The sequence below is a fragment of the Entelurus aequoreus genome, linkage group LG13 (assembly GCF_033978785.1).
Source record: "Entelurus aequoreus isolate RoL-2023_Sb linkage group LG13, RoL_Eaeq_v1.1, whole genome shotgun sequence".
Taxonomy (NCBI): Eukaryota; Metazoa; Chordata; class Actinopteri; order Syngnathiformes; family Syngnathidae; genus Entelurus; species Entelurus aequoreus.
Window position 1 is genome coordinate 69,951,659 of NC_084743.1, and position 14,765 is coordinate 69,966,423.

The following is a 14,765-nucleotide window of genomic DNA, read 5'->3' on the forward strand; positions in this document are numbered from 1 at the left end:
GTAAACATTAACAAAACAAAAAAATTTACGTCAAAAAAATAATTTTGTGAGAATAAGAATATTGATCTACTATCAAATATTTACTGATACTACCCTTGGTATTGGCACTAATATATTGATCCATTCTCCTTCCCCTTACGTGTACGCCTGGCTGCTCCACACCAAGAGAGCATGCTTATATTATCCTCTCTCTAAACTCTTAACAAACTTCCTGTTATTAGCTGCTTACTTTCTGCTGTGATGCAGTTCTTTCCATAGCGGCTAATTTAGCAATTGGCAAGGCATAAATTGTAGTCCCTCTTTTTGCCTATATTGGTTTTAGTGTAATTTATTCTTCTATTTATGGTGTTTTATACTGGCTTGTCCCAAATCTTATCTGATTGGGATTTCATTTTTTTAATCCTTTTTATGGGGAACTTTGAGTACATTTACTATTTTCTGATCTTGCCAATGTTTGTGATGCCTGTTATGTGGTGATTCTTTGTATTGCATGTTTAGGATTTTACTTTTATCTGTATGTTTTAACGGATGTCCTAATCTTGCTGGCTGCAAAACAAGTTTACCTTCGGGTGCAAATAAAGTAACCTAACCTAACCTTGTTATCTGCCCATGCCTGCTCTTACTACGTGTGTAAGACATTTAGCATGATCACATATTTCTTGTCAGTTTTTTTGTTGACATTACAGTGTCTAAAAAAAGCATCTATGGTCTGATAACTTTTACCTTGAATGAAAAACGAAGATGAAAAAAAAGAGAAATTTGTTTTTGCAAAGTCCCCAGCTACAGTTTTTTTTATAAATACATAATATATGTCAACGCCAATTTTTAATAAAATATTTTAGGAGGGATGTTGCAGCAGATAATTTGAGACTCCATGCCGGGACTCTATTAAGAGGTATGATTGCATCTATCACTTACTTGTGTGGCTGTTGAAATGTGCAAAGTTTGCAAAACCCGAGCCGGCGCCTGCGTTCATTTTTGGTGGGCCAGCAAAGATGTCTCCGCCCAGGTCACTGAGGAGGTCAAACTTCTTGTCATGCTGCTGGTGCGTTTGTCCACGGCTGGTCACGGGAGACTGGCAGAGACAAGAGAAGTATTTGTAGACACAGGTGAAACAGAAAGTAGTCTGACTGTACAGTAGATAGAAAACATACAACTACAATACTCAATGAGATCCAAAACAAGACTAAAAAAATGTCCGCTGTTAAGAAACTGTAATGCTCAGTTTGGTGAAAGGTGTCAATGTAGAATGATGTAAAGATGTTTATAATATTCTGTCACGCTCAAGTAGATTAGATTGGATGACCAAAATATTACAAACACTTCTAAGAATGTTCTTCTCTATTAGTGTCCCTTATTGTAAAACTTCATTCAAATTCAATTGTGTACATGTAAAACCCGGTATTCACTCTTGCGAACTTGTGTAAGAGACGCCGTCTTGCTGCTCCCCCTGCATATCGTCCCACAGACCCTGACGTGCACTAAGGCTAGACAATTAATCACATATTGATTTCGATTTAATTATTTTAAAATGTTGTAATAATTTTTAAAAAACTATTAATAGGCCGCACAACGTGCATGCAAATTCCCGACCTTATGACATGAAAAACGACGAAGAGCGAATGAGTGAAAAAAGAGCATGTCTACTAGAAGTTTGGGATGTCACAATGGTTGCTACTTTTTAAATGACACACCGCTAATATGCCTAATCAATAATCAATGAACTTGACAAAAAAAAGTAAGGTATACAATTTCTGCGTTCACCCTAACCTTAGTCACAATTGACTAAGGTTAGGGTGAAACATTACTGACTGGCCAATCTGAGGCAAGATAAGGCAGGTCATCGAAACTGGTAAGCAAAATCATAATAGTCACACAGTCATGTCACATGACGACGAGGGGGTCGGCGACAGAGGGAGGCTTCAAACTGACTGCAAAACAAAATACAAAATAAAAACCTTCCTTGAAAACGGCAGAGGATTTTTAGTAATGAAGACGACCTCCAGGAAACCCACAATAATGCGTGTCACATTCCCTGTCAATCAACTTTCAAGCACGGTGTGTTCACAAACGTGCGAGCTCTGAACATTAATAAGGCATTAACATAAAAAACATTAACAACAGAAGGTTGTTAGAATAGTTATTTACCAGTTTTGTTTATTTTCAATTACACAGCTTTCGCTCATCTCATGCCGAATATTGTTGCAAATTTACTGGTCTTTTGCCATGACTCGTTCAGGGGTTGCACAGATCAACTTCTCGAATGTCTTTTCCACTAGATTATGAGTAAAGCGTCCATTAAACTGATGTTTTTGAATTAGTTATTGTGCCAACAAAGATGTTGCAGTTGTCATTGCTCACTCTTTGCAAGAAGGCAAATAAATATCTAGACGACAACAGGTGTGGTGTCTCCCTTTTAAAAGAGAATTGCAAGTCATGCGCCAGTCCTTGCTGAAGAGTTATTCAAGACGCCATCAGAGGCGATGCAAGCTATGTGACCTGAGAAAATATTTCAGTCTTAATTGTACTGATTGTATGAAACTCACCTGATTAGGTGGGGTGTTCTTGTTGAGGTGCAGGGTAGGGGCCGAGTCCCCCAGGAGGGACTTAAGAGGTCTAACCTCCGGAGTACTGCTGTTGCTACTGTTTGAAGATCCAGAAACAGAAGCATGCACTGATGCCACCACCTTAGCCTGTTCAGGAGGTACATACCTAGAAAGCCATACACACAGCAAACCCACCAATGAACAAACAACCAGAACAATATAAACATTTGTTTTATCAATATTTATTAGCTATGATGGTGTCATGTATTTATTTACTTTTTATTAACAAGCATCACTTGTTATTCGACTATAAAAGTGCATTTTATTTTTAATCAAACATTAGGGCAGTCCTTCTCAAATAGTGGGGGGGCGCGTGCTACCTCGGGGAACATGTTTTTTTTGTTGTACCAGAATTTGACGAAGCATATGTAGAATTGGCTTAGCTGGAACCACAGTGGGAGACAAGAAAAGACCGGTGTGTTGTTTCCTTTAATGTTAATAAGCGCCAAATGTTGTGCAGAAGTATTGTTATAACAATGTTAAAAACAAATTACCGTATATTATTTTTAGTCACGGTGGAGAGTGTGGGGGGTGGGGCGCAAAATATTTTCTTCTTCCAAGGAGGGGCGTGAAATATTTTCTTCTTCCAAAGGGGGCCGTAACAGAAAATATTTGAGAAGCACTGCATTAGGGTAACACAGCAGCTTTGGGCAACCTCTTTATTCTTACTAATTCAAGTACAAGTCAAGTGAGGATAGGCGTTTCCATTTAAGGCATTTTAAATTCCCTTACCATCTCTTCTTCTCATATTTTTCTTGAAGAAACTCTTTGGCTTTCTGTGGTTCTCTAAAATCCGCCAATGAGGTGGTTTTCCCATCATAAAGGCCAAGCCAGATCTGTCTACATACCTGAAAGACACACAAGAACAAAACAATTGTACTTTATGAGGCTGTTTTAAGACCATAGGAAGTGTTTTAGTATCGTATGAAAGCTGTCTGGAGGGCTTATAAAGATGTTAAATACATATATAATATTTACATAAACCATAAAATAAATAGCACCCCTACATTGGACATAACCCCCGCAATAATCGAGGTAACACTGTATAGAGTATATATACGGTCCCTGACAAAGTTCTTGTCGCTTATCCAGGTTGTAGAAATAACAAATAACGTGACTTTTAGTCATACTTGCCAACCCTCCCGTTTTTAGCGGGAGAATCCCGATATTCAGCGCCTCTCCCGACAACCTCCCGACAGAGATTTTCTCCCGACAAACTCACGGTATTCAGCCGGAGCTGGAGGCCGCGCCCCAAAAAAAAAAGTCTGCCGCAGCTGCGATTGGACCTGACCAGCCTCCGGGTACAAGTGCTGGAGTACCAATTGCTTGCCAGGGAAGATCTTCCCCAGGAAGCAAGGATTGACCGGTTTTAGTTTAGTCTTTATTTGAAGGGACAATGTACAGAAACATTAAGCTCAAAGACAGATATGTTCTGTACCAGATTATAGCTAAATAGCTAATTTCCATCTGCAGTCCCTGGCTACCTAAATTAAAGGGATACAAAAATCATGCAATAAAATTATGACAATAAAATCATACACAAGTATTAAGAAAAAAGTCATAAAATGCCCTTTCATGGACACATACTTAATATACAATACAACCACACCTCATTTACATCATCACACAAAGACAATACATGCTTTTGTTCACATCTGTCATCATTTGTAAAAACAACCATGATTTTAACACACACACCTCACAATTTACAGTAAAAATGCTCTCATGGATAAATATAATACACATTAGGTTGATGTGTCAAACATAATGCCCATCTTAGTGACAGTGTGAGCAGCTTTGATTGCTCCAAAGCCACTTTTTAACTTCAATTGTGAATGAAGAGTAATCTGTTAGACTTTTCAAGTTTGTTGTGAGGTCATACCATTCCTTTATGGCTTTATATGAAAAGGCTGATTGTGCAAAAGAGGTTTTACATCTGGGTACGCTACACTGCCCCCTAGTGGAGGCTCGTGTGTTTCTAGTTGTCACAGCAGATGTAAACTGGACAAAGTTTTGGGCCATGCTAGGGAGAGATGGAAGATTCCACACTCTCGTGCATTTGATGAAAGCACTTTTGTGCGTGCCACACAGCAATGCATCATCAGAGAGGGTGTTCAGCATGGTTAGAAAAATAGTGACAGAGAATAGAAAGAGGATGGCCAATTCAACCCTTAACAAAGCATTGTACTTTCAAGTACAACAATGAGTAGATGAGTGTTGTGTGTGTGTGTGTGTGTGTATGTGTAAATAAATGAACACTAAAATTCAAGTATTTCTTTTATTTATATATATAATAAAATAAAAAAATAAAATAAAAAAATAATAAAATAAAAATAAAAAAAAATTTTTTTTTAAAAAAAAAAATATATATATATATATATATAGCTAGAATTCACTGAAAGTCAAGTATTTATTTATATATGTATATATATATATATATATATATATATATATATATATATATATATATATATATATATATATATATATATATATATCAAATACTTGAGTTGGTGAATTCTAGCTGTAAATATACTCTCCTCTTAACCACGCCCCTAACCACGCCCCCACCCAACCACGCCCCCCCCCCCCCCCACACCTCCTGATATTGGAGGTCTCAAGGTTGGCAAGTATGCTTTTAGTTGATCATTTGAAATCAGAAATGTCTTCTATAAAAAGGCAAAAGCCTCGAGAGTATGCTTAACAAGCAAAAATTAAGTAGTCTATCATTTCATTGAGGATAGAAAGGTCAGATTGTACTTGAATGAAAGTCTTGTCGCACACAAAAATTATGTACTGTAGAAATAATATATCATTTTGAAAACCCAAACATGCTACAATAACATCAGATAGGGCCTCTTGTATTTAGAGTTGCAACACTGAATATTTTCATTTCAATGGGCGACGCTGTTTGGCAATACAATTTTTGAGGCACAAGCTGCGTCAGAGAACTAATTAAACTTGTATCCCCTGATACCACTGTAGAAAGATATTTTACTGTGCTTAGTAGAGATTGACCAATTCTCTGCCCCGATATTTGGCATTTTGACATGTATTGGCCGTTTTTTTATTTCTTTTTATTGATAATGAATAGCAATCCTTCTATCACCATTACTATCATTTTAGATTATATTTTGATGTATGATTATTTTTTTAATCCGAGGTCTTTTGCAGGGTCCTTAAACACACAGCGGAGAAAGAGTAGGGTCACTATGGTGGATGGGTCGAAGGTGCGTAAACACAGAAAACTCTCCCAAAATTGTACCGTATTTTTCGGACTATAACTCGCAGTTTTTTTCATAGTTTGGCCGGGGGTGCGACTTATAGTCAGGAGCGACTTATGTGTGAAATTGTTAACACATTACCGTAAAATATCCAATAATATTATTTAGCTCATTCACGTAAGAGACTAGACGTATAAGATTTCATTGGATTTAGCGATTAGGAGTGACAGATTGTTTGGTAAACGTGTAGCATGTTCTATATGTTATGGTTATTTGAATGACTCTTACCATAATTTGTTACGTTAACATACCAGGCACGTTCTCAGTTGGTTATTTATGCGTCATATAACGTACACTTATTCAGCCTGTTGTCCACTATTCTTTATTTATTTTAAATTGCCTTTCAAATGTCTATTCTTGGTGTTGGGTTTTATCAAATAAATTTCCCCAAAAAATGCGACTTATATTCCAGTGCGACTTATATATGTTTTTTTCCTTCTTTATTATGCGACTTATACTCCGGAGGGACTTATACTCCGAAAAATACGGTAATAAACATCCCAGTCCTCTACATGCCACAACCACTTATAACATTACTATGAGCAGAATACCGTAAAAACTTCCTAAACATAAGCGGCAGCTGTTAGCTTGTAGTACCTCACTACGTGTCTGTGAATCACTTGAAACAAAACTGCTGAAAATATCGAAGTGGAAACAGTTAGTTAGAGTAAAATCATGTTTGTGTGATTGAGAGAAAGATGAAAAAACTCAAAACTAAATTTAGTCTAGTTTTATTGCAGAAACACGCAAAGAGGATAGAGAATAGTTTGTGCCACACAAGAAGCTGCAGAAACATTTTGAATATGCTGCCTAAGTATGTATGTGTGGTCTGCCGAATAATGCATAATACAAAATGTGTATTGTTACGATCATGCCTTGATAAAGATGTTAAATGGGTTATACTTGTATAGCGCTTTTCTACCTTCAAGGTACTCAAAGCGCTTTGACACTATTTCCACATTCACACATTCACACACACATTCACACACTGATGGCGGGAGCTGCCATGCAAGGCCCTAACCACGACGCATTAGGAGCAAGGGTGAAGTGTCTTGCTCAAGGACACAACGGACGTGATGAGGTTGGTAGAAGGTGGGGATCGAACCAGGAACCCTCAAGGCCACTCTCCCAACCGCGCCACGCCGTCCCCATGTTAATAATGTAACCTACAGTATGATAGTTGTACCTAAATAATGCATTTAATGATCTGTACATTATGTTTTGTATTTTTTTACCATTTTGTAACCCACTGTAATATTGCTAGATGATCAGCCTGCTAACAGTCTGTCAATATCAACACTTGTGAATTTGGAAACGTTTTATCAATCACAGTTGTTATTAAGGGATGCATATTTCAGCCTGTCTGTGTGGCAAGAGGTGCTGCTGTGCCAAGGAACTCTCTGCACTTTGTTTTTTGTTTGTTTTCTCAAAAAAACATACTTGTGTTAGAGTTTATAAATGTATAATTCTTAATTCTGAAGCCAATATGTCACTTTTACAATAATAAATATCGGCACAAAATATCGGATGTTGGCCTACTTCACTACTAATAATCGATATCGGCTCTGAAGAAAACATATCGGTCGATCTTTAGTACTTAGGTTGCAAAGACATTTTAATTCCACTAATGTCTTCCCTGCGGTTGGCTGCGCTGTATTTATTAGCAGTATATCATTACATTATATTTCTCCAACTCTAATCAACACTGCACATTTTACTTTGGAAAAATAATGTTTGACTAAATTGAACAGCATTCCAGTAGTAATTTAGCTAGTCCTGTAAAGTCAGATTTATAGGTTTGAAGTGCGTACGCCCTGACCCTTAGGGGCAAAACTAAGCATTTATATTTCGTATGGTGTTGGTGCGCTCACATGGACACTAGTCTGCATTATTTTCATCTATGTCAAATGTCTCTATGGACAGACAGAAGGCCACTTGAAGGCTAAAGTATTTATAAAACTGCTCTGGAGGATTGATGACCCTGCTCCAACCTTGAGTCTGCAATTTTGCTGTCGCTTTAAAATAGACTACCTTTAAAGTGGTAATGCAATGTTGTACTCATTTTTACTGGAAATTATTAGTCAATAATGATGCAATTTAGTCTCCCTGCCTAGTACAGTTGTTTGGGGTGAAGCTAAGACATTATTACCAGGCACTAGAGGTGGGGGAAATAACCGATTTTTAGATGTATCGCAATTCGGACATGAGCAATTATAGAATCGTTTAGTAAACATCAACAATGAATCGATTTATTTATTGTAAATAAAGTAATGCAGGCAGTTCTAAAATGTGGCTGACTGCAGCGAACCACCTCACCGAGAGATCTGACCAGTTCCTTTACTATCGGGCACTTATGGTCCAGTTTTGCACACATTTTCATTATTTACTAAACGTGGCAATTAATTTAACTGTTTCTTATTCTAAATTAATTGTTTCTTTGTTTTTTAAGATGCAAGTGATAGACGTTTATTTAGTGAAACGCAAAGAAATGTAAAACTGCATTAATATAATGTATATAAATTAAAGATGCATCAATAATCGATTTTTAATCGAATCGTAGCTCCTGAATCGTAATCGTAATCGAATCGTGAGGTGCCCAATGATACCCACCTCTACCAGACACTGTCAAAATAATGTCTATGCACTAAGACGCTTACTCCAAGACGATGGCTATTTGAGATAAGCAGTGAAAAACTGAATGTATAGACAGGCAGAGTCTAAGCTCAACTTCTTAATTTGTTTAACAAATAGAAATAAGAGTGTTCCAATATACAAAAGCAGGCAATGACAGTCCGCCCTGGCGCTGAAAACTCTTCAAACACACCGAGGCAACAGGTTTGCAGATAAATCAACAGTTAGTGATTGGGATCTTCACTTAACTTTCCATATGATTGTTTGTTATTAGGAATTGTATAAATAAAAATAAACTTTTTTATTTATAATATGGAAATGGCCCAACCCCAAACTATATCATTGCAATGACATGTTGCCATGGCTACAGAAATGTACTTATATTACATTCTGCTGCCAATGTATGAATGTGGTAAGGAACGCTGATTAGAAATGGGTATATTAACTTATTGTGAGACAAATTTCAGGAATTTATACTGTACAAGTCAATGTGTTAGCCCTTTTCTACAGCCTAACTGTATTACTGCCGTTGGATTTAATTCTGAGGTTATTAGAGCTCGCAATCACAGGGCAACTCACTATTCAATATGCAATACCATACGAAACTCACTAGAACACCTCGAACATTTTTTAAAGCAGGGGTTCTTAACCTTCTTGACCTTGGAGCCCAACTTTTCCACTACAGAGGGGGCCGGGACCCACTCAAATATTACCACTGAATTATTAATCTTACTCTTGATCATAATCATATTCAAAAATTACATCTAACCTACTTACAGTTTAACAACTTTGTCAAATGATAGGAAACCATGTGTTTTTAAGTATTTAGCACATAAACCTTTGGTTTAGGCAAGGCTGATTATGAAAATAAGCACTAACCAAATATAGAAGCAATACATGAAGTTAGGTGAAAAATGTCAACACAGCTAGATATATCTTGTGGTGTACCCCAGGGATCAATACCAGGACCACAATTGTTTAATCTTTGTATAAACAACATTTGTAAAGTTACAAAGGACCTAAAGTTAGTATTGTTTGCAGACGACACAACTGCTTTTTGTTCAGAAGAGAACACAGAGAAGCTAATACAAATAACAGAAAAAATTAATCAATTGAAAAGATGGTTTGACAAAAACAGACTATCTTTGAATCTCAGTAAATCTAAAATAATGCTATTTGGTAACAGTAGAAAAGACAAACACAAATAGATGGAGTAGACATTGAAAGGGTAAAAGAAACCAGATTTTTGGGTGTAATAATAGATGATAAAATTAACTGGAAATCTCATTTAAAAAAATATGTAACATAAGGTGGCAAGAAATATTTTAATAATGAACGAAGCAAAATATGTTCTGGACTAAAAATCTCTCCATATTCTCTACTGCTCGCTAGTGTTACCGCATCTGAGTTATTGTGCAGAAATATGGGGAAACAACTACAAATGTGCACTTTGTTCACTAACCGTGTTACAAAAAAGATTAGTTAGACTGATACATATTGTTGATATAGAGAACATACAAACCCTTTATTTATTGAATCAGAAATATTGAAATGTAACTATTTGGTTGATTTTCAAACAGCTAAAATTATGCACAAAGCAAACTATAACCTGCTACCTAAGAATGTACAACAACTCTTCTCAACGAAAGAGGACAATTATAACCTTAGAGGAAAAACTAATTAAAAACATTTGTATGCACATACAACACTTAACAACATATAACTAAAATCTCCGTTGTTTTTGTCCAGTGCAAATCAGACAGGATGTACACACAGCAATTTTTTAGTAGATACTAGCTGGTTTTCTATCAAAGTAATAATTATCAGATAACAATATTTGTATTTAAGTGCTCATTTAAGGGCCATGCCAATTGAAAAAACTAACACATAAAGTGGAAAGCTGACAACTTTTATTTACAATCAGTACCTGTACCTACCTCATTACCGTGTCTCTGAAGAAACTCTATTTCCTGTTGTGTGAAGGTTGTCATGGAGATGGACTTGACTCTGTTGGGTGGATTTAAACCCCGTCTGTGAAAGGAAAAACAACAAATACAGGGATCAATTTTATCTTGTGGTCTTTGACATGGATCCCAAAATTCTCAAAGAGGCTATAAAACCTCTAATAAAGAGCTAAGAGATTTCCTAATTGTTTGATTACAATGATGTAGACACTGTACTGTTGGTGTAAATTGGTCTCCGTGAATATAGACAGGAAGGGTGAAACAATTTCCAGAGTACCTCCATTACAAAAGATAATCAAGGATTTTTCTTTACCACAAGGAATCGTTTATTCAATGGTAAAGCTTAAAGCACGGTATCATTGGTAGCTAGCAGCTGAAGATAGGTTACTACCTGCGCTAGCTAAAACTTAACAACATAGCTCGTAGCATGTGTGTAAGAGACATACTCGCTAATTCAGTAAGATACACTCCTTCCAGTTAGGGGTCAAAGCGTACTTTTTACAAAAAAAAGTATGCTCTAGCGCAGTGATTCTCAAACTGTGGTACGTGCACCATTAGATGTACACGGGCTCCATCTAGTGGTAGGCCAAAGAATCACTTGACGAAAGTACAGTGTTTCATTTTCCTACATTCAAACACAGTGTTACTGTTTATTCTGCATGTAATGTTACAGCAGCCAACAATATTAAATATACTTGTTAAATAAAACCGCTGCCTTGTTTTTAATGAATACTTAGTCGTGCGACGCTACAGTATTTTAATCTTGGTCATTATGGTGGTAGTCGGAGAGCAAAGCGGTAGAAAATGGATGGATGTGTACTTGATGAAAAACGTTTTGAGAACCATTGCTTTAGTGTAGTGATGATCATAGTCAAGAACTGGCTATAAAATGCAAGTGAACGTGTTTGATGTTACAACCGGATACATTTGATGTTGTTTCTCAAGTGAAATCACAGACAATGAAATTGAAAGGTACGTTGTTTGTATTAGAAATAGAAGAGAGGTCAGATAACCACCAAAGAAGAAGTGGTCAGCAGTGCCTCTCATATGAGACGTGATGCAACAGACCATGAGCTCCAGCCTGTTCGTGTACCTGCAACATATTTTGGCTTAACTAGGTCACTCATTACAAATTTTAAATTTTTATTGTCTATTTATAATTGTTCTTTAACCAAACAAAAACCCTCATAACCCTCGGTTATTGCAAACTCGATTATTGAATCATTTAGAATCAAGTTGAATACTGGGTAAATCTGAATAATTCTCTTCTTGTCCAATATGCTCGGATTCCGCAGCCTTTTCCCCGATTAGCTAGTTTGCTTCCTTCGCCGTGAGCGCACAATGGCGTGTTATTGTTATTTATTGGAGCTGAATCTAATCCAGTAATTACAACAGTCCCTTTTGCTGCATACGTTTATCCGAAATCAGAGTGTCAACGCCAACATCAAGCCAGAAGGAGAGTTTGGGGGGTATTTGCAGCACCATAATCCATGCTAGAGTTGCGCGTTATACGATATAAATTATATTTATTTTGGCGACGATAAAACGTTTAATGCTATCGATGTATCGTAATAATGCATGTTGATGACACATTTCCATATTTGAAAGCAACAAGCAAACAAACGCTTTCTCCAGGCAATGTAGCATTCTCACTACCGGCTAATGTTCCCTCAGAGTGCAATGCCACTTTTAAGTTAGAAATCATCACCTTCAAGGCAGCAAATAAACTTTGTTTTTTATAAGTATCATCCCTGGAGGACGAGGAATAGCTAAACATGCCACTCTACACACCGTAAGAGGATATGCCGACTGTTAACTCCAAGCTAGAGCTCTTGAATGTAAACAAAAGTGGGCAGATCTATAAAAGTTTCCACAGTGACGATACAAAGCACAAAATCATTATTTTAGTCGATACCACAGTTATTAGATGGATATTTTTTATAACAAAATATATATATTTTGTCGTTTTTTTATTTACTTTTTAAACTCAGGAAATAAATCCCTAGAAACCAGATAGCTTTAATGGCAAAAATCAAATTATTTAAATCAGAGCAAATAGTAGGAAATCATTTTAATATTCAATTGATATTGCTACCATCATCATCCTGTGTTTTTGTCGGACTAGAATTGTGATCAAAAATAGAATCATTCAATGATCTTGAAAATTGTGAGTAACAGTATCAGCAATAATATGACCAATACTGCCCCTGTAACTACATGGCATTGGATTGAAACCCAAAGTTGTAGTATCGCCCAAAACTAATGTGAACTATCCCAACAACAGAAGAATACGTGCTTATTACATTTTAACAGAAGTGTAGATAAAACCATGTTACAACAGAAAGTAACCAGATATTAACAGTGTATTATCAAGTAGATTAATAATAGTTTTGAGAAAATAATACAACTAGAAATGTATGTTACTGCATTTGTCAGCAGTCAGATTAGGAGCTTTTGTAACCTGTTTTGAAATGTTTCTATTATAATTTACAGGGCTCGAATTTTACAACGACAACTGCGGCAAATGCTGCGACCGCCCTCGTCTTTCGCCGTAATGCCCAAAAAATTGACCAACATTTGCGGCAAGAACATGCCGTGACCGCCCTTGACTTTTTACTTGTTAATGGACGAGGGATGTAACAGCATAATGATAATTTCCGATAGTTAGTAATAAAGTTTAATTTTTTAATTACCGAAAATTTTATTTTATTAATGCATTTTTGGCAACAGGAAGTCAGGCGCACGCGCACTAGCGTCATTTGGCTTGATAATCATGGCGGACCAACGACACGGACTTTGCTGCGGAAATTTCCCCTCAGAGTAAACGGAGCCAAGCGCTTGGTTTAATATAATTTTCCCTCACTTCCCGGCGTGCGTTTAAGAGTGTACTGCTGTGTTTAGATGGAGACAGGTGTGGACAATATTGGAGACAGACGCACTTGTCCCCACACTTAAAGTATACAGCGAAGAAGAAAACTATTTGATGTTTTGCAGCAGGCGATGTGTCGTGAACGTTGTCACAACTTATTTATAAAGTCTTTACTTTGTTTACTGGGATTTTCACTCCTCCTTTATTTAACTGCAAACTGTATCAGTGTTCAAATAACATCAATACTGGCTATAATGTTTTGTCATCTCACCAAATTGAACGCAAGCTGTGAAGATTGTTTATTCAAGGTGAGAGGTATAAGTCCGTTTTTTTTGCTGTTGACCAAACTGTTGTACTGGAACACTAGGGAGGCGTTGGACAAGAACAAAGCTTGTTTATTAGACTTCATCTTCATTAGCCAAACTGCTCTGTGGTTTATTTTGATATCAAAAAGTAAACACAAGGTTTTTTTTTTACATTAATTGTGGGTTTTTTCAGGTCACTAAGGGGTTACTTCAAAAATCATTCATGTGACACATCATTTTGCTAATGTTTTATTGTGTATAGTTAATTCCTATAAGACATATTTCTACTCAAACTCTTAATGGATCTGTCCCCATCTAGCATCTACATCTACATATAAATGTACATCACTTAGAAAAAATAAAAACTCTATAAAAATGTAAAAATAAGAGATAAAGGCATCATGTAATGACAAAAAACTGACAAGTTGATGTTATTAAAGAATAAAAAAACTAGTATTTGTCTATAAATATATGGATAATGTTTATCTATAGTCTTTTCATTAGACATTACAAATGACATGATGGTATTACGTTCACACCCCAACACTGCTTTACCTAACAATCAGTAATCATGATTTCAATATTGATAACAATAATCTTAATTATTACTTTGGCCATAATTGGCAGCCCTAGATCTCATACATGAACACTATTTTTTTAATCTATTTATATATATATATATATATATATATATATATATATATATATATATATATATATATATATATATATATCCTGCCTCGAAAGAAAATAATGTTTGCCTTGGTGCCCTAAAATATGAGCCCTCCTTTAAGGCAACACTTGCCTTGACCTTAAAAAGTTAAAATTTGAGGCCTGAATTCACATACCAAATAATATAATGATATATACATCGTTATTATATTTATATTTATATTTATCTATATGATGTAAAAAATGTACATCTTTATGGGCATCTCAATTACTAGCGATTATTTACTATTCCACTGTCAACATTTACTTAAATCTTTTCTGCAAAATGTATGTCATTGTCACACATTTTTAATTCTCCTTCGATGTTTGTATTGTGCACTTCTGGAGTGATGGTATGCAATATACTATGAGCGCAAATGTACTTGTGTTCGCAA

At 36.1% G+C, this 14,765-nt stretch overlaps 1 protein-coding gene across 4 annotated transcripts in view; it reads right to left on the bottom strand.

Annotated features, from left to right (window-relative positions):
• Positions 1-14,765, bottom strand: part of LOC133663668 (arf-GAP domain and FG repeat-containing protein 1-like) — a 63,821-nt gene that overhangs the window by 15,304 nt on the left and 33,752 nt on the right. For all 4 annotated transcript variants that reach the window (XM_062068350.1, XM_062068352.1, XM_062068351.1 and 1 more), the window contains 4 exons: positions 10,459-10,552; positions 3,339-3,454; positions 2,547-2,712; positions 919-1,075 (listed from right to left, as the gene is read on the bottom strand). In XM_062068350.1, coding sequence (XP_061924334.1) covers positions 919-1,075; positions 2,547-2,712; positions 3,339-3,454; positions 10,459-10,552 — 533 coding nt within the window. The remainder of the gene's footprint in view (positions 1-918; positions 1,076-2,546; positions 2,713-3,338; positions 3,455-10,458; positions 10,553-14,765) is intronic.